The sequence below is a fragment of the Grampus griseus genome (genome assembly GCF_964374135.1).
Source record: "Grampus griseus genome assembly, chromosome: 11".
Taxonomy (NCBI): domain Eukaryota; kingdom Metazoa; phylum Chordata; class Mammalia; order Artiodactyla; family Delphinidae; genus Grampus; species Grampus griseus.
Window position 1 is genome coordinate 40,577,324 of NC_139005.1, and position 22,928 is coordinate 40,600,251.

Genomic DNA, 22,928 nt, shown 5'->3' on the forward strand with positions numbered 1-22,928 from the left:
CCGGACCAGGGCTCAAACCCGTGTTCCCTGCATTGGCAGGCGGATTCTTAACCACTGCGCCACCAGGGAAGCCCCTAGATTACTATTACTTTTTTTTTTTTTTTTTTTTTTTTGGTGGTACGCAGGCCTCTCACTGTTGTGGCCTCTCCTGTTGTGGAGCACAGGCTCAGCAGCCATGGCTCACGGGCCCATGACCAGGTCACGAACCCGTGTCCCCTTCATCGGCAGGTGGACTCTCAACCGCTGCACCACCAGGGAAGCCCCACTATTACTTTTGTTCTTTGAGTTTTCATTAAAGGAATAAATAGTTATCACATTTTTTTAAGTATTTAGGGTAATGTTTTACAATATGGTATCCAAGTGCTTTTAGTATTACCGATGATTTGTTAATTACTTGATAAAATATGTAATTTAAAAACTGATATGAGGGCTTCCCTGGTGGCGTAGTGGTTGAGAGTCTGCCTGCCAATGCAGGGGACGCGGGTTCGTGCCCCGGTCCGGGAAGATCCCACATGCCGCAGAGCAGCTGGGCCCGTGAGCCATGGCCGCTGAGCCTGCGCGTCGGGAGCCTGTGCTCCGCAACAGGAGAGGCCACAACAGTGAGAGGCCCGCGTACCGCAAAAAAAAAAAAAAAAAAAAAAAAACTGATATGAAATCGGTCTAAAGAAAGAAGAATAGATAGGTTAAAAGGTAGACCTTGTGTGTATCTGAATTCTAAAAAGAATAAAAATACAGTTTTCTGGTGATTTTAATTTGTGCATACTTTGTGGCTTACTCTGAAAACAATATGTAAAGTTTACTACCTATGGTAATTAAATATTAACTTTTCCCCTCTTGTTTTCTACTATCAGGAGAAAGCAACTCAGCAATTTCTACAGAAGAACTAAAAGAGTGTTTGAAGAAACAATTAGAATTCTGTTTCTCACGGTACACTATCATTTTTAAACTGACCTTTCTCCGTTTTGAATTGTTTGATTAGTAGATGTGAAATACCTATGAAATAGAATGGAAAAATGGTTTTAATTTCCTTTGGTGATGTATTTTGGTATCATTCTTCAGTATGTTTCTTAACTAGATTTAAAGATGTGGTCTCCAGTTGATTATGTAAAGGGTCTAGTCCCAGTAGAAAGATAATGAAATTTCTTTTGGATATTTTTCCTATAATCATATTCATTTTTAGGGTTCTCTATGTTTTTAGTAGTTTGCTCTTGTAATCTTTGAGCATAGAGTTATTTTTAATAAGATGTGGATGGGTATAGAATTTATATTACCAGTTTCTTCTATTAAATAAAGAGTTCCTTCAGGCAAACATTTCAAGATACCTTATTTACAGATAAGAATTAAGAATTATGTAGGTATATTTATAGCTTAGATGTATAAACCTTCAGTATGTAGAACTGCCCCTTCCAAAATAAACAGAAGTTTGGATATGTGTGCAAATGTAATACCTTCTGTTTTTTGGAGGAGGACCGGTAAACCAATTTTTTAAGCTAGAAACCTGGATTTTATCATAGACTTCTTTATTTCCTTACATATAATACAGTCTTGACTCAGTTTTAATTGATTCTTCATCCTGAATATCTCCCTTTTCTTCTCCACCTTTTTCTTCTTTGCCTTTATAGTCTAGTACAGGCCCTAGTTTTATGAAAACAAGACCCTTCTAGTCAGTTGTGCCTATGATGCAATTCATTTTGTCTCCCATACTTGTCATAGTTATTTTAAAATCTTTGCCGACTAGCTGGATCATTTGTGTGTCTGCTTATATTTGAGGGTTTTTTTCTCTTGATTGTCACAATTTCCTGGCTTTTTGCATGTCTTATAAATTTTGATTATAATTTGGACACTACATATGCTGGGCACTACATAATAAAAGAAACTAGAAAGCTGCAGTGTCATAATTTTTCTCTCTAGACAAGAGTTGAGCTTTCTTCTGGTAAGCAGAAGCAGATTGATTTCTTCAATCCAGTTAAGGATTGAGCTGAGTCAGGGCTGAGCAGCAACTTTAATTAGACTCGATCGACCTCTGATTTATCTCTGTTCCTTAGGCATGACCTTCTTAGGCTTTTGATTTAGAAGTTGGCAGGTTTCTGTTACCTCAGTCGTGAAACACCAAGGGAAATTTAGTTCTGTTCTTCAGAGGTTTGAGATGAGCTCTTTAGCCTCTTACCCTGTACAGCTTCAAAATCTGGCAAATGTCTTGTCAGGGAGACCTGTCTTAGGTTTGATGCAAGGTTGCTTCTTCTACTGGGGCTTCCACAAGACCACAAAGATTTTACTCTCCTTTTTCAGCCTTCCATCTTTCAGGGTCCCAGCCTTCCATCTTCCTCCTTAGAACTCAGTAAATGTCATATAGAGGAAAATCAGCTGTGTATTGGGGGCTCCTTTAGCTTCCAATTCATAATACCAGTCTTGTGCAACTGCCTAAAATAAAGCTCTACTAGTTTCTTTCTGGTCCAGGATCTGCAGATATCCTTGGAAAAGAAAGATTATCTTTCTGGAATTTCATTTTGTCCTTGTAGCTTCTACAGTTTTTATTTCCAAAAACATGATTTTTTTGTAATCTATCCAAGTTTTTTTAGTTGTTGCAGCATGAGCTCTGGCTTATCATGATCTATCACATCCTACTCAGAACTACGATACAGTTCAAACCAGCCGGGTAATTGCCATTTGTAGCTCAGTAGAATTGCCACTAAGACATATTAGGTATTAGTCATGAACATAATAGGTATTAGTCATAATCCTCGATGTTATATATCTATTAATTTGACTTACTTCTGACAAGGTAGTTTCTTTAAGGGTGTGTCATACTGTTTTATAAGGAGAGACTGGCTGAAAGTCTGAGTTGATTTAGGCTACAGCCTTTTAGTTGTACAATATTATGTTTACAGTTGTCTTATTTTCAAGTTCTTAAAGAATATCTGGTTGACTAGTATGTTCCTTTTTTTTTAATAAATAAATTTATTTATTTTATTTTTGGGTCTTCGTTGCTGTGCGCAGGCTTTCTCTAGTTGCGGCGAGCGGAGGCTACTCTTCGTTGCAGTACGCAGGCTTCTCATTGCGGTGGCTTCTCTTGTTGCGGAGCACAGGCTCTAGGCACCAAGGCTTCAGTAGTTGTGGCACACGGACTCAGTAGTTGTGGTTTGTGGGCTCCAGAGTGCAGGCTCAGTAGTTGTGGCACACGGGCTTAGTTGCTCTGCGGCATGTGGGGTATTCCCGGATCAGGGCTCAAACCGTGATCCCTGCATTGGCAGGTGGATTCTTAACCACTGTGCCACTAGGGAAGCCCTGTTCTTTCTTTTATGAAGAAGTGAGTTTAACTGTTACTGGTATCCTCTCTATTCTTTTTTCCCCCAAGACAAATAACCACCACTTGTTGACAATTGTAACCTTAAAAAGGTAATTACTACTCTTATTTTAGTATAATTTGAATGTAAAGGCCTGGACCCTACTCTTTGCCAAGTACTAAGGCTTTGTCATTTTGAATGACAAAGATCCTTTGTGGAACCTGTATTCTGACTGGGGGAGACAAAACAATAAACATAATAAATAAGCAGCTTAGAAGCGTGTTAGGTGATAAGTGCTATGGAAAAAAGTAGAGCGGAATAAGCAAGGGAAGAGGGGAATCAGGAGTACTTGGGTGGTTTCAGAATAGGGTGGTCATTGAGAAGGTGGCTTTTAAGCAAAGATTTCTAGCTGTTTATAACCAGACTGCTTCAAAGGTTTGATGTAAATAACAAGACATGAATTTGATTCTCCTTCAGTTTGTTGAACAAGATTTTATGTGTAAGATAGAGCATTTGTATCTTCTTTTTTAAAAAATGTATCTCAGTCTTTTGTCTTAATTTAAAATGTTTTATATTTATTATTTTAACTTTATTATTTAAATTTAAATAAAAAGTCAAACATACCTATTAAAAAATGCAAACATTAAGAAACTGAAAATCCTCCATGATCCAACTCATGGTTTACATTACAATTTTCTCCATATGCATATTCTAACATCAGTGCTAAGGTATTTATAAGATGGAACAAAACTGTATGTAATATTTTGTAATATACTTTAATATTAAGCCTCTTTCCACATCAATATAATTTCATAAATTCCTTGTTCAAAACTGTTGGGCACAATGTATTTGGGGATTCAGAAACTTTCCAGAAGTTGTTAGAATGTATCTGTTGTATATTACGTATTTTCATAGTTCACTGTGTTATTCCTGATAGCATAATTTTGTTTTCCTAGGTTTAGTGACAAAAGTTAATAAGGCATCTCTTTTCTTTAGGTGCTTTTTAAGATTTGTTTTATAGGACTGTTGCTTCTCTTATTCCTTTCAGAGAAAATTTGTCAAAGGATCTTTACCTGATATCTCAAATGGACAGTGATCAGTTCATCCCAATTTGGACAGTTGCCAACATGGAAGAAATAAAAAAGCTGACCACAGACCCTGACCTAATTCTTGAAGTGTTGAGATGTATGTAAATCGTACCTTTTAGCTTACTTTTAAAATCAAAGATTAAATATTCTTTTGACTTCTGATCATGCAGGAAATTGTTTTTAACTCCATATTTTTTGCTATTCTGTGCTAATAATTTATCTGTTTTTACTGACTGGTACATATATAGCTTGTATATCAGTTCTGTACCTTGGTTGTTCATCTTGATACCCATTTACTCAAGTATAAGCAATTAAACCTCTGTTTTCTGGGCTATTAGAAAGCTATATGTGTCATTATCACACCCTGTAAAGCAATCTGTTTCAAACTTTTGAACAAAAGTAATAAGTAAACTTTATATCACAACCCAATACACACATACACACAACTGAAACGTTAATAGTAGATTAATACTAAATGCTTGAAATGAGTTCATTTCTTTTATTATAAAATTGTTTTCACAACCTATTAAAAGAGTTGCGACCTGCAGTTTGACAAACACTGCTCCAAAGTTTGGTAAAGAATTTATATTTTAGATTGAGGCTTAAGAATTTTTAGTGGTGTTTGTGTCTTATATCAGCATTTCTTGGTAACCTCTCTTATACAGGTTTTGTTAACTACTTGAGTAAAGGTGGATCTTCACTTTTTTTTTGAAATTCGTTGAAATGTTTGAAAGTTAAATAAAGCAAGTCCAGTAGTAGACTTACATGGGAGTAGGGATTTCCATTGTCAGAGGGATAAAAACATTTATGAAATCTCTGATCGGTTTGTACAGATCAAACCAGTCTTGATCTGGTTTGACCAGATCTTAAAATGACCCAGTCTTGTCAACATTTAAAGAATTTGCCAAGAGACAGAATCTCCTACCTCCAAGGGCTGAAACCTAGCACTTATACACAGGCCTTCTTCCTTAACAACTACTTTTATTCTCTCTACTTACCTGCACAGGAAGATGTGACATATTATCCTTTGAAGGGACTAGAAATAAAAGTTTTGGCTTGTGGTACTACCTTCATTCTATATTAACTCAAAACCAGCATCTGAAAGAAAGATTGTAATCATTTATATATAATTCTTGGTTTTAAGTGTTTCTCAGACTTTAATTTTAAGGAGAATTTTTTCACATATCAAAGCTCAATACATTCCCTAGAGTAGTGTTTGGCTAATGCAGTACATTGATTTTACTTGAAATAAAGAATTTGGTAATTGTATACAGGGAAGTGCCCTATGAGATATAAATATTGTATACTCCTTAAAGGCTTCTTTTCAACTCCAACACTGTGCCACGTCACAAAATAAGTACACTGAGTATTTGTGCAATGAATAACATTGGACAATGTTCTTTGCATATCAGTCTCAAGATACTTTATTGTAACTGTGATCTTTGATTCTACAACTTAATTTCTTTAAGATGTTAGCCTCTGCTAATTTATTCAGTTGGAAATTGAAATGAATAGTTTTTTAATGGAATTATTAATATCACTATTTTTACACTTTTGAATGAAACTTCTTTAAAATTTCAGCTTCTCCCATGGTGCAAGTTGATGAGAAGGGCGAGAAAGTGAGACCAAGTCATAAGCGTTGTATTGTAATTCTTAGAGAGATTCCAGAAACAACACCAGTAGAGGTAAATCATTAGTATTGTTAAAGCTAAATATTCTTAACTGTTTATTTTATTTTCAGTAATTTTTAATAGATTTATTTATTTTTGTTTATTTTTTTGGCTGCATTGGGTCTTCGTTGCTGCGCGCAGGCTTTCTCTAGTTGCGGCGAGCGGGGGCTACTTTTCGTTGTGGTGCATGTGCTTCTCATTGTGGTGGCTTCTCTTGTGGAGCACAGGCTCTAGGCGTGCAGGCTTCAGTAGTTGTGGCACACGGGCTTAGTTGTTCTGTAGCATGTGGGATCTTCCCGGACCAGGGCTCGAGCCCATGTCCCCTGCATTGGCAGGCAGATTCTTAACCACTGTGCCACCAGGGAAGTCCCTCTGAGTTTTGATAATCATCTTTTTCTAAATCCATATATTTTTTTGAGTTTTAGTTTTTAATTAAATCAGTTATGAAAAACAAGATATCTGTGCACAGTTCATGTCTGTGACTGTTGTAGACAGAGCATTTGGAGTAAATGAAAATGCATAAAATACTTCGCACCTAGAAAATGTTAATGTAGGACAGTCCCCCCACCCACCCACACCTGTTTTTTTGGACAATGACAGGACTGGAAAGATTGTACTCTTAAGCAGAATTTAGCTTGCCACTAGGATTAAAATAATACTTCAGTTTTGCTGATTATAAAATAAGCTTCCATCCCTAAATCATGCACAAAATTTGCACTATAACTATGCATGTTCTTGTTTCAGAGTATAATTCTACTCAACAGAAAAATGGGCAGAAGGCGTAAACAGTTACTAAGTAAAGAAATAGAAAAGACCAAAAGACATGAAGAGGAAAAAAAATGCCCATTTTTGATATATTTTTAGAGTTAACTGAAGATTTTCTTTTTTAGGAAGTAAAAGCTTTGTTTAAAAATGAAAACTGCCCCAAGGTGATAAGCTGTGAATTTGCACACAATAGCAACTGGTATATCACTTTCCAGTCAGACACAGATGCACAGCAGGTGAGAAGAAAACTTTTCTTCTGATTTGAAGTCCTGGTGATAAAAGCAGTAGTGTATATTTTAATTGAGAAAAATGTGTGCTTACAGTAATGTTTGTAAAGACTTTGGAGAACCTTGTTCACCTTTTTGGTGTTGCTTATTAATTGGTTTCCTTTTTGATGATCTTCTTAAAGCTTTTTTGTTTCAATTTAAGAACAGTTTGTTTCCTATCAGTAAAAATATTAACAATTTTTAAATTAACATGGGGATCAGAGACTATGTACTCAGTAGTTAGTATTTCTATTACAGAGTAGGCCCGCAATATATATAACTTCCGTTCTGATTCTTGGTATTTTGACATAATGATTTTACTCTTAATTGTTATCATGGCCTATTTAAAGATAAGAAAAGTAATATTCCTTTGAAACAAAAATTTCTATAATAGCCTTTTAAAACCTTGTACTGATTTTTTTTTTTTTAATTCTTCATCTTAGAAGGCCCTCCGAACCCATTTTAAAATTGATATGTAGTGATATTTTGGGTCTGTTTTGAATTTTGTGAGTATGTGTCAGTAGTAATCCATAGTAGTTTAATATACAATAAATGTGAACTGTAGCTGAAGTCTTAAATTTTTACTTTTTCATTCCCTGTCACCTGCATAATGGGATCACCTTCAGAATTTTTTATTGTTTAGTTTAGAGATAGTTGCAATTACCAAAACTCTCTTGATAGAATAATGATGGCTTTAATGAAATGTTTGAATGCTAATGAAAGTTCCTTCCTGCTTTGTTAACAGGCTTTTAAATACTTAAGAGAAGAAGTTAAGACATTTCAGGGCAAGCCAATCATGGTAAGAAACATTTGTTAGTCCATCATGAGACAAGAAGGTTTTTGTTGTCTGTCTATTAACAAACAAAGATGAATAACATTTTATAAAACCCATAATGATTTTAAAGAAATTTCTGGCTCATATGAAATGCTATTTCAGGAAATTAGTGATAGAATGTCAAAATACTTTGTAAACAGCAGTTTCTTCTAGAAGTATAACTTCAGACAGCATGAAGTTTAAGTTAGATGCTGATTGACAATGTGTAAGATAATCATAGATCTCAATCCTGCTCTTAGGAGCAGGAATAATTTTTTAGTAACAAAGGTGGAAAACATTCTCAGTACTTTCATTTCAGTTAACTGCATCACTGCATTAATAGCCATTTGGGAACCAGGAAATTGTCGTTGATGACACTTGCTCACAGTTTACATGTCTAATCTGTTCTCACATCCTATGAAATCTGCCTTCAAAACTTCTTTCAATCATTACTACCATTGTTTAGGCTTGAGCAATTGGAATAGCCTTTTAGCTGTTAGGCCTTCAGCTTTCCCCTCCTTACAGTCCATCCTCCACATTATTTTAAGTGTGAAAGTAATACCTATATATGGTAAGAAAGTCAAATGATTTATAGTAAATAAATTAATTAAATCTCCCTGTCCCAGATTCCTCCAGTCATTTTCCCTAGAGGTGATGAGAGAGAGCAGTTTTTTCTGCACCTATCTAAGAATTTTCTTTCTGTCTTTACATGAATGGAAATATATAGTATATACACGCCTATTCTTTTCTCATAATAGATATTTTCATTCACCATTGTTACAGGTATACATTTAATATTGTTCCGTGATTTAATTATTAAGTTGTTCTATTTACAAATAATTTGTAACATATGCTTTCTTTAAAAGTTTTTTTTATTGTGATAAAATATGCATACATACAATTTACCATTTTTAAGTGTACAGCTAACCCAGTGGTGTTTAGTACATTCACATTGCTATGCAACCATCACCGGTATTTATTTCCAGAACTTTGCAGCATCCCCAGAAACTCTATACCCATGAAACCATAACTTCCCATTCTTCCCAGCTGCTGGTAACTTCCCTTCTAGTCTCTGTCTTTCTGAATTTACCTATTTTAGATACCACATATAAATGGAATCATGCAATATTTGTCCTTTTGTATCTGGCTTATTTCACTTAGCATAATATTTTCCAGCTTCATCTATGTGGAGCATGTGTCAGAACTTCATTACTTTTTATTGGCTGAATAATATTCCATTGTAGGTATATACCACATTTTGTTTATTCATTATTTATTGAAGGATGCTTAGGTTGCTTCCGTCTTTGGATTACTGTGAATAATGCTGCACAACTATCTGAGTCCCTGCTTTCAACTCTTTTGGGTATATACTAGGAATTACTGGGTAACATGATAATTATATGTTTAACATATTGAGGAGTGCATAACTGTTTCCAAAGCAGTTGTATCCTTTTATATTCCCACCAGCAATGGAGGAGGATTCAAATTTTTCTACATCCTTAACAACACTTGTTATTTTTGCTTTTTGGATAAAGCCCTCATCCTAATGGGTAGAAAGTGGTATCTCATCATGGTTTTCTGCTTCGTTTTCCTAGTGACACATGATATCGGGCATCTTTTCATGTGCTTCTTTGCCATTTATATGTCTTTTTTGGAGAAATGTCTGTTCAAATCCTTTGACCATTTTTTAAATTGGGTTATTTGTTGTTGAGCTGTACCAGATCTTTATATATTCTGGATATTAAACTCTTGTGAGATATATGATCTGCAAATATTTTCTCCCATTTTGTGGGTTATCTTTTTTACTCTCTTGAAGTGTCTTTGAGGCTCAAAAGCTTTTAATTTTTATGAAGTCCAATTAATTTTTTTGTTATCTGTGCTTTTGTTGCCATACTTCATAAATTGTTGCCAAATCCAAGATCATGAAATGTTTCCCCTATGTTTTCTAAGGGTTTTATAATATTAGCCTTTCCTTTTAATTGAAATATAGTTGATGTACAATATTATGTTCATTTCAGGTATACTACATAGTGATTTGACATTTGCATACATTATGAAATGATCACCGTGTTAAGTCTAGTAACCATCTGTCCCCATGCAAAGTTAATACAATATTATTTAACCATATTCTTTTTAAAAAATATTCATTCATTCATTCATTCATTTATTTTGGCTGTGCTGGCTCTTAGTTGGGGCACGTGGGATCTTCATTGTGGCATGCGGACTTTAGTTGCGGCATGCAGGCTTCTTAGTTGCGGCACGTGGACTCTTAGTTGCGGCACGCGTGCGGGATCTAGTTCCCCGACCAGGGATCAAACCCGGGCCCCCTACATTGGGAGCGTGGAGTCTTAACCACTGGACCAGCAGGAAACTCCCTGACCATATTCTTTATGCTGTATATTACATCCCCATGGCTTATTTATTGTATAACTGGAGGCTTGTACCTCTTAATTCCATTCACCTATTTACCTGCCCCACAACCCCCTTCCCTCCGTCAACTACCCAAATGTTCTCTGTATCTATGAGTCTGTTTTCATTTTGTTTTGTTTGTTTTATTTTTTAGTTTCCACATATAAGTGAGATCATGTGGTATTTGCTTTTCTCTGTCTTACCTCACTTAGCATAATTACCCTCTAGATCCATCCATGTTGTCACAAATGGCAAGATTTCTTTTTTATGGCTGAGTAATACTCCACTGTGTATATATATCACATCTTCTTTATCCATTCATCTATTGATGGGGACTTAGGTTGCTTCCATATCTTGGCTGTTGTAAATAATGCTGCAGTGAATATAAGGGTGCATATATCTTTTGGAATTAGTAGTTTTGATTTCCTTGGGTAAATACCCAGAAGTGAAATTGCTGGATCCTATAGGAGTTCCATTTTTAATTTCTTGAGGAAGCTCCATACTGTTTTTCCATAGTGGCTGCACCAATTTACAATCCTACAAGTGCACAAGGGTTCCCTTTTCTCCACATCTTCGGCAACACTTGTTATTTGTTGTCTTTTTGATGATAGCCATCTGACGGTTTTGAGGTGGTATCTCACTGTGGTTTTGATTTCCATTCCTCTGATTATTAGTGATGTGGAGCATCTTTTCTGTCTGTGGCCATCTGTGTGTCTTCTTTGGGGGAATAAAAAGTCTGTATTCCGGTCCTCTGCCCATTTGTATATGGTGTGAGAATGTAGTCCAATTTGATTCTTTTGCATGTAGCTATCCAGTTTTCCCAGCTCTCTTTAAGAGGCTGTCTTTTCCCCATTGTTTATTCTTGCCTCCTTTGCCATAGATTAATAGGCCAAATATGTGTGGATTTATTTCTGGGCTCTCTCTTTGGTTTCATTGATCTGTGTGTCTCTTTTTGAGCTAGCACCATACTATTTGATTATTGAAGCTTTGTAATATAGTTTGAAATCTGGGAGCGAAGTACCTCCAGCTCTGTTTTTCTTCCTCAAGATTGCTTTGGTATTTGAGGTCTTTTGGTATCCATACAGAGTTTAGAATTACTGTTCTATTTCTGTGAAAAATGCCCTTGATATTTTGATAGAGATTGCTTTGAATCTGTAGATTGCCTTGCTTAGTTTGGTCATTTTAACAATATTAATTCTTCAGTCCATGAGCATGGTGTACCATTTTGTTTGTTTGTGTCATCTTTGGTTTCTTTCATCAATGCCTTATAGTTTTCAGAGGATAAGTCATTTACCTCTTTGGTTAGATATTTTATTTTTTGATGCAGTTATAAATGGGATTGTTTTCTTAAAATCTCTTTCTGATAGTTCATTATTAATGTATAGAAGGGCAACAGATTTCTGTGTATTAGTTTTGTATCATACAGCTGTACTGAATTCATTTATTTTAATAGATTTTTGATAGCATCCTTAGGCTTTTCTGTATATAGTATCATGTCATTTACAAACAGTGACAGTTTTACTTCTTCCTTTCCAATTTGAATTCTTTTTATTTCTCTTCCTCGTTATTGCTATGGCTAGGACTTCCAGTACTATATTGAATAAAAATGGCAAGAGTGGGCATCCTTGTCATGTTCCTTAACTTACTGGAAATGCTTCAGCTTTTCGCCATTGAGTATGATGTTGGCTGTGGGTTTGTCATATATAGCCTTTATTATGTTGAGGTATGTTCCTTATATACCCACTTATTGGGTATATAAGGAACATACCTGTCATAAATGTTAAATGTTTAATTTTCAAAAGCTTTTTCTACATCTGTTGAGATGATCATATGATTTTTATGTTCAGTTTGTTAAAGTGATATATCATATTGATTTATTTGCAGATATTAAACCATCCTTGATCCCTGAGATAAATCTTACTTGATCATGATGTGTGATCTATTTAATGTATTGTTGAATCCTGTTTGCTAATATTTCGTTGAGGATGTTAGCATCCATGTTCATCAGTGATATTGGCCTGTAGTTTTCTTTTTTTGTGTCTAGTTTTGGTATCTAGGTGATGCTGGCCTCATAGAATAAGCTCAGAAGCATTCCTCCTTCAATTTTTTGGAATAGTTTAAGAAGAATAGGTGTTAATGCATCATTAAATGTTTTGTAGAATTCCCCTATGTAGCCATCTGTCTGGTCCTGGGTGGGTGAGATTTTTGCGTCCACCCTTTAGGAGCAGATTCTCTGTTTCCTACAATCTTCTCAGTGTCCAGTATGCAAGCTCCACTGATTTTCAAAGCCAGACCTGGCGCCTCATCTTCTTGTTTTAGGACCCTCAGCCTGGGGAGCCCGATGTGGCATTTGGACCCCTTGCTCCTTGGGGGAGGAACTCTACAATTGTGATATTCTTCCTGTTTGTGGGTCACCAACCAGGGGGTTTGGGTCCTGACTATGTCTCATTTCCACCCATTCTACCCATCTCGTGCTTCCTTTTTCATGTCTTTAGTTGTGGAAAATCTTTTCTGCTAGTCTTCAGGTTGTTGTCATAGATACTTGTTCTGTAAGTACTTGTAAATTTGGTGTGTCCATGGGAGGAGCTGGGTTTATTTCTGGGTTCTCTATTTCCATTTAATTGATCTGTATGTCTGTCTTTATGCCAGTACCACACTATTTCAATTACTGTAGCTTTGTAGTAAGATTTGAAAACGAGAAGTATGAGCTGTTCAATTTTACTGTTCTTTTTTAATACTGTTGAGGGTATTCAGGGCCACTTGAAATTTCATATGAATTTTAGGTTGGAGTTTTCTGTTTCTCCAAGCAAATGCCATTGGGGCTTTGATAGTACACTGAGTCTGTATATCATTTGAATATTGTTGTCATCTTAACAATATTGAGTCCTCCAATCCATGAACATGGGTTTCATTCTATTTATTTAGGTTTTTCATTTCTTTCAGCAATTTGTAATAGTTTTCATTGTATAGGTGATGTATTCCTAAGTATTTTGTTCTTTTTGATATTGTTGTCGATGGAATTTTCTTAATTTCCTTTTCAGATTGTTCATTCCTAGTGTATAGAAATACAACCATTTTGAGTGTTGATTTTATATCCTGCATCTTTGCTGTACTAGTTGATTAGATCTAACTTTTTTGGGGGGTGGGGGTGGGGGTCTGATTCTTTAAGAATTTTCTACATGTAAGATCATGTCATTTACAAACAGATCATTTTACTTCTCCTTTCTAGTTTGGATGTCTTTTATTACTTTTTCTTGCCTAATTGCTCTGGCTAGAACTCCCAATACTATGTTGAGCGAAATGGCAAAAGTGGGCATCCTTGTCTTGTTCTTGATCTTAGGGGAAAAACCATCAGTCTTTTACCACTGAGTGTGATATCAACTATGTGCTTTTCACATACGGCCTTTGTCACGTTGATGAAGTTCCCTTCCCAGTTTGAGTATTCTTACCTTGAAAGTGTGGAATTCTTTGAAATGCTTTTTCTGTATCAATTGAGATGATCATGTGTGTTTTTCCTTTGTTCTGTTAATGTGCCATATTACATTGATTTTCTTATGTTGAACCACCCCACCTCCCATCCTCCCTCCCCACCCTCCCACTCCCATTTCTGGAATAAATCCCACTTGGTCAAGATGTATTTTTTTGTGGATTTTTAAAATCTATATTCATAAGGGATATTGGCCTGTAGGTTTTACCCCCCCTTGTAGTGTCTTTGTCTGTTTTATCAGAGTAATACTGGCCTCTTAGAATGAGTTAGGAAGTGTTTCTTCTTCTTCAACTTTTTTGGAAGAGTTTGAGAAGGATTGGTGTTAATTGAGAAGGATTGGTGAAATTTTTTTCTTTTCTTTTTCATTATGGTTTATTACAGGATATTGAATATAGTTCCCTGTGCTGTACAATAGAATCTTGTTGTCTATCCATTCTGTATATAATAGTTTCCATCTGCTAGTCCCAAACTCCCAATCCAACCCTCCCTCACCCCTCCTCCCCTTGGCAACCACAAGTCTGCTCTCTACATATATTACTCTGTTTCTGTTTCATAGATAAGTTCATTTGTGTCATATTTTAGATTCCACATATAAGTGATATCATACGCTATTTGTCTTTCTCTTTCTGACTGATTTCACTTAGTGTGATAATCTCTAGGTCCATCCATGTAGCTACAGATGGCATTATTTCATTCTTTCTTTATGGCTGAGTAATGTTCCGTGTGTGTGTGTGTGTGTGTGTGTGTGTGTGTGTGTGTCACATCTTCTTTATCCATTCATCTGTCAATGGGCATTTAGGTTGTTTCCATGTCTTGGCTGTTGTAAATAGTGCTGTTATGAACATAGGGGTGCATGTATCTTTTCAGATTATAGTTTTGTCTGGATATATGTCCAGGAGTGGGATTGCTGGATCATATGGCCTCTTTGAAATTTTAAAATCACTGATTCAACCTCCTTCTTAAAGGTTTATTCAAATTTCCACCTTCTCGGGTCAGTTTTTGTAGTTTGTGTGTTTCTAGGAATCTGTCCGTTTCGTCTAGGTTATCCACATGTTGATCTGCCTTTGTTTACACTGTTCTCTTGTATTCTTTTTATTTCTGTAAAATCAGTATTTGGGTCTGATTTTAGTTTTCATTTCTGATTTAGGAATTGGAATCTTTAACCTTTCTTAGTCAGTCTAGCTAAAGGTTTGTTCATTTTCTTGATCTTTTCAAAGAACCAGCGTTCAGTTTCATTGATTTTTCTGTCATTTTTCTGTTCTTTTTATCTCCATTCTAATCTTTATTATTTCCTCCTGCTATCTTTGGTTTTAGTTTGCTTCTTTCTAGTTTTTAGGTGGTAGCTTAGGTTATTGCTTTGAGATCATTCTTTGTTAACATAGGTGCTTATAGCTATAAGTTTCCCTCTTTGCACTGTTTTTATAACATCCAGTAAGTTCTTTTTTATTGGGTTATAGTTGTTTTACAATGTTGTCTTCATTTCTGCTGTACAGTGGAGTTCCCTGTGCTATACAGCAGGTTCTCATTAGTTATCTATTTTATACATATTAGTGTATATATGTCAATTCCAATCTCCCAGTTCAACCCACCCTCCTTCCCCCCTTGGTGTCCATATGTATGTTCTCTGCGTCTGTGTCTGTGTTGCTGCCTTGCAAACTGGTTCATCTGTACCATTTTTCTAGATTCTGCATATATGCATTAATATACGATTTTTAAAAAATTTATTTATTTATTTTTGGCTGTGTTGGGTCTTCGTTTCTGTGCAAGGGCTTTCTCTAGTTGTGGCGAGCGGGGGCCACTCTTCATCGCAGTGCGCGGGCCTCTCACTGTTGTGGCCTCTCTTGTTGCGGAGCACAGGCTCCAGACGCACAGGCTCAGTAGTTGTGGCTCACGGGCCCAGTTGCTCCGCGGCATGTGGGATCTTCCCGGACCAGGGCTTGAACCCATGTCCCCTGCATTGGCAGGCAGATTCTCAACCACTGCGCCACCAGGGAAGCACACGATATTTGTTTTTCTCTTTCTGACTGACTTCACTCTGTATGACAGTCTCTGGGTCCATCCACATCTCTACAGATGACCCAGTTTTGTTCCTTTTTATGGCTAATACATCCAGTAAGTTCTGATATGTTGTGTTTTTGTGTTCATTCATCTCAAATTATTTTCTAATTTCTCTTGCGATTTCATCTTTGACCCATTGGTTAAGAACGTGTGTTGTTTAATTTGTGAATTTTCTAGTTTTCCTTCTGTCATTGATTTCTAGTTTCATTCCATTGTGGACAGAGGAGATACTTTGTAAGATATCAGTCTTTTGAAATTTATTAAAACCAGTTTTGGTCTCTCATAGAGAATGTTCCATGTACACTTGATAAAAATATATACTCTGGTGTTTAGAGTACTGTCTGTCAGTGTTTGTAGTGTTATTCAAGTTCCCTGTTTGTTTATTGCTTTTATTTCATTTATTTATTTGGTTGCATTGGGTCTTAGTTGTGGCAGGAGGGCTCCTTAGTTGTGGCATGCAAACTCTAAGTTGTAGCATGCATGTGGGATCTAGTTCCCTGACCAGGGATCGAATCTGGGCCCCCTGCATTGGGAGCATGGAGTCTTAACCACTGTGCCACCAGGGAAGTCCCTGTTTATTGCTTTTCTGTTTTGTTATTATTCATTATTGAAAGTGGGTTATTGAAGTCTCTATTATTGCAGAACTGTCTATCCTTTCAGTTCTGTCAGTTTTTGCTTTACATATTTTGTGGCTCTCTTGGTAGATGCATGTATGTTTATAATTGTTTTATCTTTTTGCTGGATTGAACCTTTTATCAATATATAATCTCCTTTGTCTCTGATAACCTTTTTTGACTTTGTTTTGCATAATAATAATATAGTCATCTTAGCTGTATTTTGATTACTGTTTGCTTGGAATACCCTTTTCAGTTCTGTTAATTTCAATGTCTTTGAATCTAAAAGGAATCTCTTATAGACAGCATATGGATGAATCTTGTTTTTTTTTTCAACCCACCAGTGTCTGCCTTTTAAGAGGAGAGTTTAAGCCATTTACATTTAAAGTTCTTACTGATAAGTAGGGAATACTTCTGCCGTTTAGGTATTTGTTTTCTGTGTGTCCTAAATGTCTTTTCCCCCTGAATTCCTCCATTATTGCCTCTTTTGAAATTTTGTAATGTAACTATTTTGATATCCTTTCCTATTCTGTATACTTTTAAGTTTTGTTTTGTTTTTTTTTTTAGTGGTTCTCTTGGGGGTTACAATTAACATCTTAAATATATAACAACCTCATTTGAATAATACCAATTTAGTTTCAGTAGTGTACAAATACTCTGCTTCTGTACTTCTCTGTCCATCCCCCTTTATATTCTTATTGTCACAGGTTACATCTTTATATGTGTGCCCATTGGTATCACTTTATATTGTTTTGTTCATTTCTCTTTTGAATCATATAAGGAAAAAAGAGGAGTCACATACCAAAGGTGCAGTCAGCCCTTTGTATTTCTAGGTTCTGCAACCAGTCCCCTGTGGATACCAAGGGACAACTGTACAATAATATTTTTTAAATTTACCTATGTAATTACCAGTGTTCTTTATTTCTTCTTATGGCTTTGATTGTTTGGTGTCTTTTCATTTCACCTTGAACAACTCCCGTTAGCATTTCTTGAAGGGTAGGTGTACTGATTACCTTTTATCATTTTGTTTATACATCTTTTTCCTGATCGCTATTAGGTTTGTCCATGGTTTTCATTACTTATTGAGTATACTTAAGATAGTTGATTTAACGTCTTTGGCCAGTAATTCTAATGTCTGAGCTTCCTCAGGATGGTTTCTATCAAATTCTGTTTTTCCTGTGAATGGACCATAGTTTTTTGTTTCCTTGTGTGTTTTGTAATTTTTTTTGAGAATTAGACATGCCAAGGTAGTGTAAAGTGTTAACTCTGGAAATCTGATTCTCCTGCTCCTCATATATTACTGATTTCTTTGCTTGTTGAGGGCTATAGCTGTTCATTTGTGACTTTTCCAAATTATTTTCGTAAAATATATATTCCTTGTTGTTTGTGGTCACTGAAATTTCTGTTCCATTATCTCTGCATTTGGCATGTGACCTAAAAAAGATTTCCCTAAATGTCTGGCTCTGAATAGGGTAATGCTGGTGGCAAAGGATTTTGTCCTTTTAAGTCAGTCACCAGTGCTGCTGTGAATAAAAACTAAGGCGAGCATGGGCACTGATTTCTCAGGAATCCACCAGACCAACCACAGTGCACCCTCAATTTCTGGAGAACAAAGTCCCCACTACATGCCTTGGCACCAGCCAGCCACTCCAGGAACACGAGCTACTGAGGGGCAGGGATGGTAGCTACTTTTATGTACTGCTCACTTAGAAAAGATCAGCAGCCTCTCCTTTTGTCAAGCACTCACCTAGTTATAAGTGTACAAGCACTCTTTCTTGCTTAATTATTGATGCAGTGGAGGTACCTACGCATAGAGCCTATTCTGCTGTTATACCACTGTTTTTCTGTTTATATATGCAATTATAACTTTAGGATAATACCCTAGAACTAAATTATCTGTATCGAAGAGTATATCCATTTACTTATTAGGTAGAACCAATTTACACTCTTACAGTATTTTTTTAAATTTATTTATTTTATTTATTTACTTTTGGCTGTGTTGAGTCTTCATTGATGCACGGGGGCTTTCTCCAGTTGCGGTGAGCGGGGGCTACTCTTGGTTGTGGTGCACGGGCTTCTCACTGTGGTGGCTTCTCTTGTTGCAGAGCACAGGCTCTAGGTGCACGGGCTTCAGTAGTCGTGGCTCGCGGGCTCTAGAGCACAGGCTCAGTAGCTATGGTGCATGGGCTTAGTTGTTCCACGGCATGTGGGATCTTCCAGGACCAGGGCTTGAACACGTGTCCCCTGCATTGGCAGGCGGATTCTTAACCACTGCGCCACCAGGGAAGTCCCTACAGTATTTTTTATTTCTTTAAAATTTCCTGTAGTTGATTCTCTGATTTTCCAACTTTTTTTTTTTTTTTTTTGGCCACACTACACATGTGGGATCTTAGTTCCCTGACCAGGGATTGAACCTGTGCCCCCTGCAGTGGAAACATGGAGTCTTAACCAATGGACTGCCAGGGAAGTCCCCATGACTATTTTTCTGTGAAGATTTTCTTATTGATCTGTATGAGTTCTTAGAGGAGCTTAATCTTCTTGTCAAATTAACTATTTGTATTGTTACTATGTTTGTGGTATTTGTGTGGAAATCCATTTTGTTGTAGCAAGATTACAAGATTGATATTTTTCTTTATGCCTTTGGATTTGAATGTAGTTTTGCTAGGCCCTCTCTAAGAAAAATTTTCTTTTTTAATCAACATTCTTATAGTTTACATACAATAAAATGTACTTATTTGAAGCATACATTTTTATTAGTTTTTGCAAATTTATGCACTGTTGTTTCTCACTCAGTCTCCCCTCATCAACATCCAGTGTTGGCAATTATTGATCTGCTTTCTGCTGCTATATGTTTGTTTTCTTCTGTAGTTTCATATGAATGAAACCACACAGTATATTCTCTCTTGTACCTGACTCCTTTCACTTGCCATAATTATTTTCAGTAAACCGTATTGTAGCATGTATTGGTAATACACTCTTTTTTATTGCCAAGTAGTATTCCAGTGTAGGAATATACAGGCATACCTTGGAGGTATGGAGGGTTCAGTTTCAGACCACTGCAGTAAGGCAAGTCACACGAATTTTTTGGTTTCCCAGTGCATATAAAAGTTACATTTACACTCTACTGGAATCTGTGAAGTGTGCAATAGCATTATGTCAAAAAATGTACATACCTTAATTTCAAAATACTTTATTGCTAAAAAAAAAGTGGCAATCATCATCCATGTCTTCAACCAGTTGTAATCTTTTTGCTGGTGGGGGATCTTGCCTTGATGTTGATAGCTGCTGATGGATCAGGATGGTGGTGGCTGAAGGTAGGGGTGGCCATGGCAGTTTCTTAAAATAGGACAACAGTGAAGTTTGCTGTATCAATTCTGTCCTTTCACAAACCATTTCTCTGTAGCACACAGTGCTGTTGATAGCATTTTATCCACAGTAGAACCTCTTTTAAAATTGGAGTCAGTCCTCTCAAGCCCTGCCACTGCCTTAACAACTAAGTTTATGTAATATTCTAAACCCTTTGTTGTCATTTCAACATTCTTCCCAGCATCTTCATCAGAAGGAGATTCTATCTCAAGAAACCACTTTCTTTCCTCATCTATAAGAAGTAACTCCTCATCTGTTTAAGTTTCATCATGAGACGGTAGCAATTCAGTCCCATCTTCAGGCTCTACTTCTAATTCTAGTTCTCTTGCTATTTCCACCGCATCTTCAGTTACTTCTTACACTGAAGTCTTGAACTGCTCAGTTATCCATGAAGGTTGGAATCAACTTCTTCTAAACTCCTATTCATGTTGGTATTTTGTCTTTCCATGAATCATGAATGAACTTAATGGCGTCTAGAATGGGTGAATCCATTCCAGAGGTTTTTGATTGACTTTGCCCAGATCCGTCATCCATGGCAGCTACTATATAGCCTTACGAAATCTATTTCTTAAATAATAAGACTTGAAAGTCGAAATTACTCCTTGATCCATGGGCTGCAGAATGGAAGCTGTGTTAGCAGGCGTGAAAACAACGTGAATCTTAACATGCATCTCCATTAGAGCTCTTGGGTGACCAGGTGCATTGTCAGTGAGCAGTAATATTTTGAAAGGAATCTTTTTTTCTGAGCAGTAGTTCTCAATAGTAGGCCTAAAATATTTAGTAAACCATGTTGTCAGCAGTTGTGCTATCATCTGAGCTTTGTTGTTTCATTCACAGAACACAGGTAGAGTAGATTTAGCATAATTCTGAAGGGCCAAAGGATTTTTGGAATGGCTAATGAGCATTGGTTTCAACTTAAAGTCACCAGCTGCATTAGCCCATAACAAGAGAGTCAGTCTGTCCTTGAAGCTTTGAAGCCTTGAGGCCAGGCATTGGCTTATCCTCTCTAGCTATGAAAGTCCTAGATGGCATCTTCTTCCAATATAAAGCTGTTTTGTCTACGTTGAAAATCTTCATTACTTATTTTAGCTAGATCTGCTGAATAATTTGTTGCAGCTTCTGCATCAGCACTTGCTGCTTCATCTTGTACTTTGATGTTGTGGAGACGTCTTCTTTCCTTAAACCTCATGAACCAACCTCTGCTAGCTTCAGACTTTTCTTCTGCAGCTTCCTCACCTCTCTCAGCGTTCATAGAATTGAAGAGAGAGTCTTGCTCTGGATTAGGCTTATGCTTAAGGGAATGTTGTGACTGGTTTGGTCATCTATCCAGATCACTAAAACTTTCCCACATCAGCAATAAGGCTGTTTGGCTTTCTTAGCATTCGTGTGTTCACTGCAGTAGTCCTTCTCATTTCTTTCAAGAACTTTTTCTTTGCATGCACAACTTGGCTTAACTGTTTGGCACAAGAGGCCTAGCTTTCAGCCTGTCTTGACTTTTGACATGCCTTCCTCACTAAGCTTAATCATTTCTAGTTTTTGATTTAAAGTGAGAGATATGTGAATCTTTCTTTCACTTGAATACTTAGAGGCCATTTTAGGGCCAAATTGGCCCAGTTTCAATATTGTTGTGTCTCAGGGAATAGGGTGGCCCGAGGAGAGATAGAGAACGGGAGAACTGCCCATTGGTGGAGTCAGAAACACACATCTGTTGATGTAAGTTCATTGCCTTATATGGGCATGGTTTGTGGTGTCCCAAGACAATTACATTAGTAACATCAAAGATCACAGATCACCATAACAAAGATAATAATTTTGACAAAGTGAGAAATATTACGAGAATTACCAGAATGTCATACAGAGACACAAAGTTATTAAATGCTGTTGATATAAAAATATTGGACAGTATTTTGTACACTTGAAACTAATAAAATACTGTGTGGGGACTTCCCGGGTGGCACAGTGGTTAAGAATCCGCCTGCCAGTGCAGGGGACATGGGTTTGAGCCCAGGTCTGGGAAGATCCCACATGCCGTGGAGCAACTAAGCCCATGTGCCACAACTGCTGAGCCTGTGCTCTAGAGCCAGTGAGCCATAACTTCTGAGCCTGTGTGCTGCAACTACTGAAGTCCACGTGCCTAGAGCCTGTGCCCTGCAACAAGAGAAGCCACCACAATGACAAGCCCACGCACTGCAATGAAGAGTAGCTCCCGCTTGCTGCAACTAGAGAAAGCCCGCATGTAGGAACAAAGGCTTGATGCAGCCAAAAAAAATAATAATAAATAAATACATAAAAAAAATTTTTAAACTGCAATATTTGGGAAATACAATAAAGCAAAGTGCAATAAAATACGGTATGCCTGTAGTGCGATTTGATTATCTAGTCACTTGTTCTTAGACATCTTCGTTCTTTCCATACATCTGTTTTAGTTAACTGTCTTTTTAAATCTTTTTTCTATCTTTAAAAATTTGGTTGTTAGTCTGATTATTGATTTGTAAGTGTTCCTTATGTATTCTGGTTACAAGTTTTTTGTCAGATGTGTATTACAAATATATTTGCCCTAGTTTGTGAATTGCCTTTTGCTTTCTTAACAGTGTATATTAAAGAGTAGACTTTTAATTTTGATGAAGTCTGTTTCATCTCCTTTTTCTTTTAGGGTTCATTATTTTTGTCTTCTCTAAAATCAACCCCTCCTAATGTCATGAGTATTTTTTTTCATGATTTCTTCTAGAAGTATTATAGTTTTAGTATTTATATTTACGTCTTATGATCTATATCAAGTTACTTTGTGTTTTTTGGAAGGAAAAGTCAGGATTCTTTTTTTAAAAGAAGTATAATACTTGTTCCAGCACCATTTGTTGAAGACTATTCCTTTGTTGACTATTAAAGCATATATGTGCTTGGGTCTATTTCTAGACTCTGTTCTTTTCTGTTGATCTGTGTTTGTCCCTTAAGTCAGTTCCCTGCTGTTTTGATTACTGTAGCTTTATAATAAGTTACAAAATCAGATAATATGTAAGTTCTCAAACTTGTTTTGATTTTCCAAAATTATTTTTGGTATTCCAAGTCATTAACATTTTCATATAAATTTTCAAATCAGTGTGTCGATT

The 22,928-nt window shown here is 36.5% G+C and overlaps 1 protein-coding gene across 4 annotated transcripts in view; it reads left to right on the forward strand.

The window, feature by feature from the left end:
• Window positions 1–22,928, forward strand: part of LARP4 (La ribonucleoprotein 4) — a gene marked incomplete at its 3' end in the record, with an annotated part of 65,294 nt that overhangs the window by 19,832 nt on the left and 22,534 nt on the right. For all 4 annotated transcript variants that reach the window (XM_082665457.1, XM_082665458.1, XM_082665460.1 and 1 more), the window contains exons 4-8: window positions 852–927; window positions 4,333–4,469; window positions 5,954–6,057; window positions 6,933–7,043; window positions 7,819–7,872. In XM_082665457.1, coding sequence (XP_082521583.1) covers window positions 852–927; window positions 4,333–4,469; window positions 5,954–6,057; window positions 6,933–7,043; window positions 7,819–7,872 — 482 coding nt within the window. The remainder of the gene's footprint in view (window positions 1–851; window positions 928–4,332; window positions 4,470–5,953; window positions 6,058–6,932; window positions 7,044–7,818; window positions 7,873–22,928) is intronic.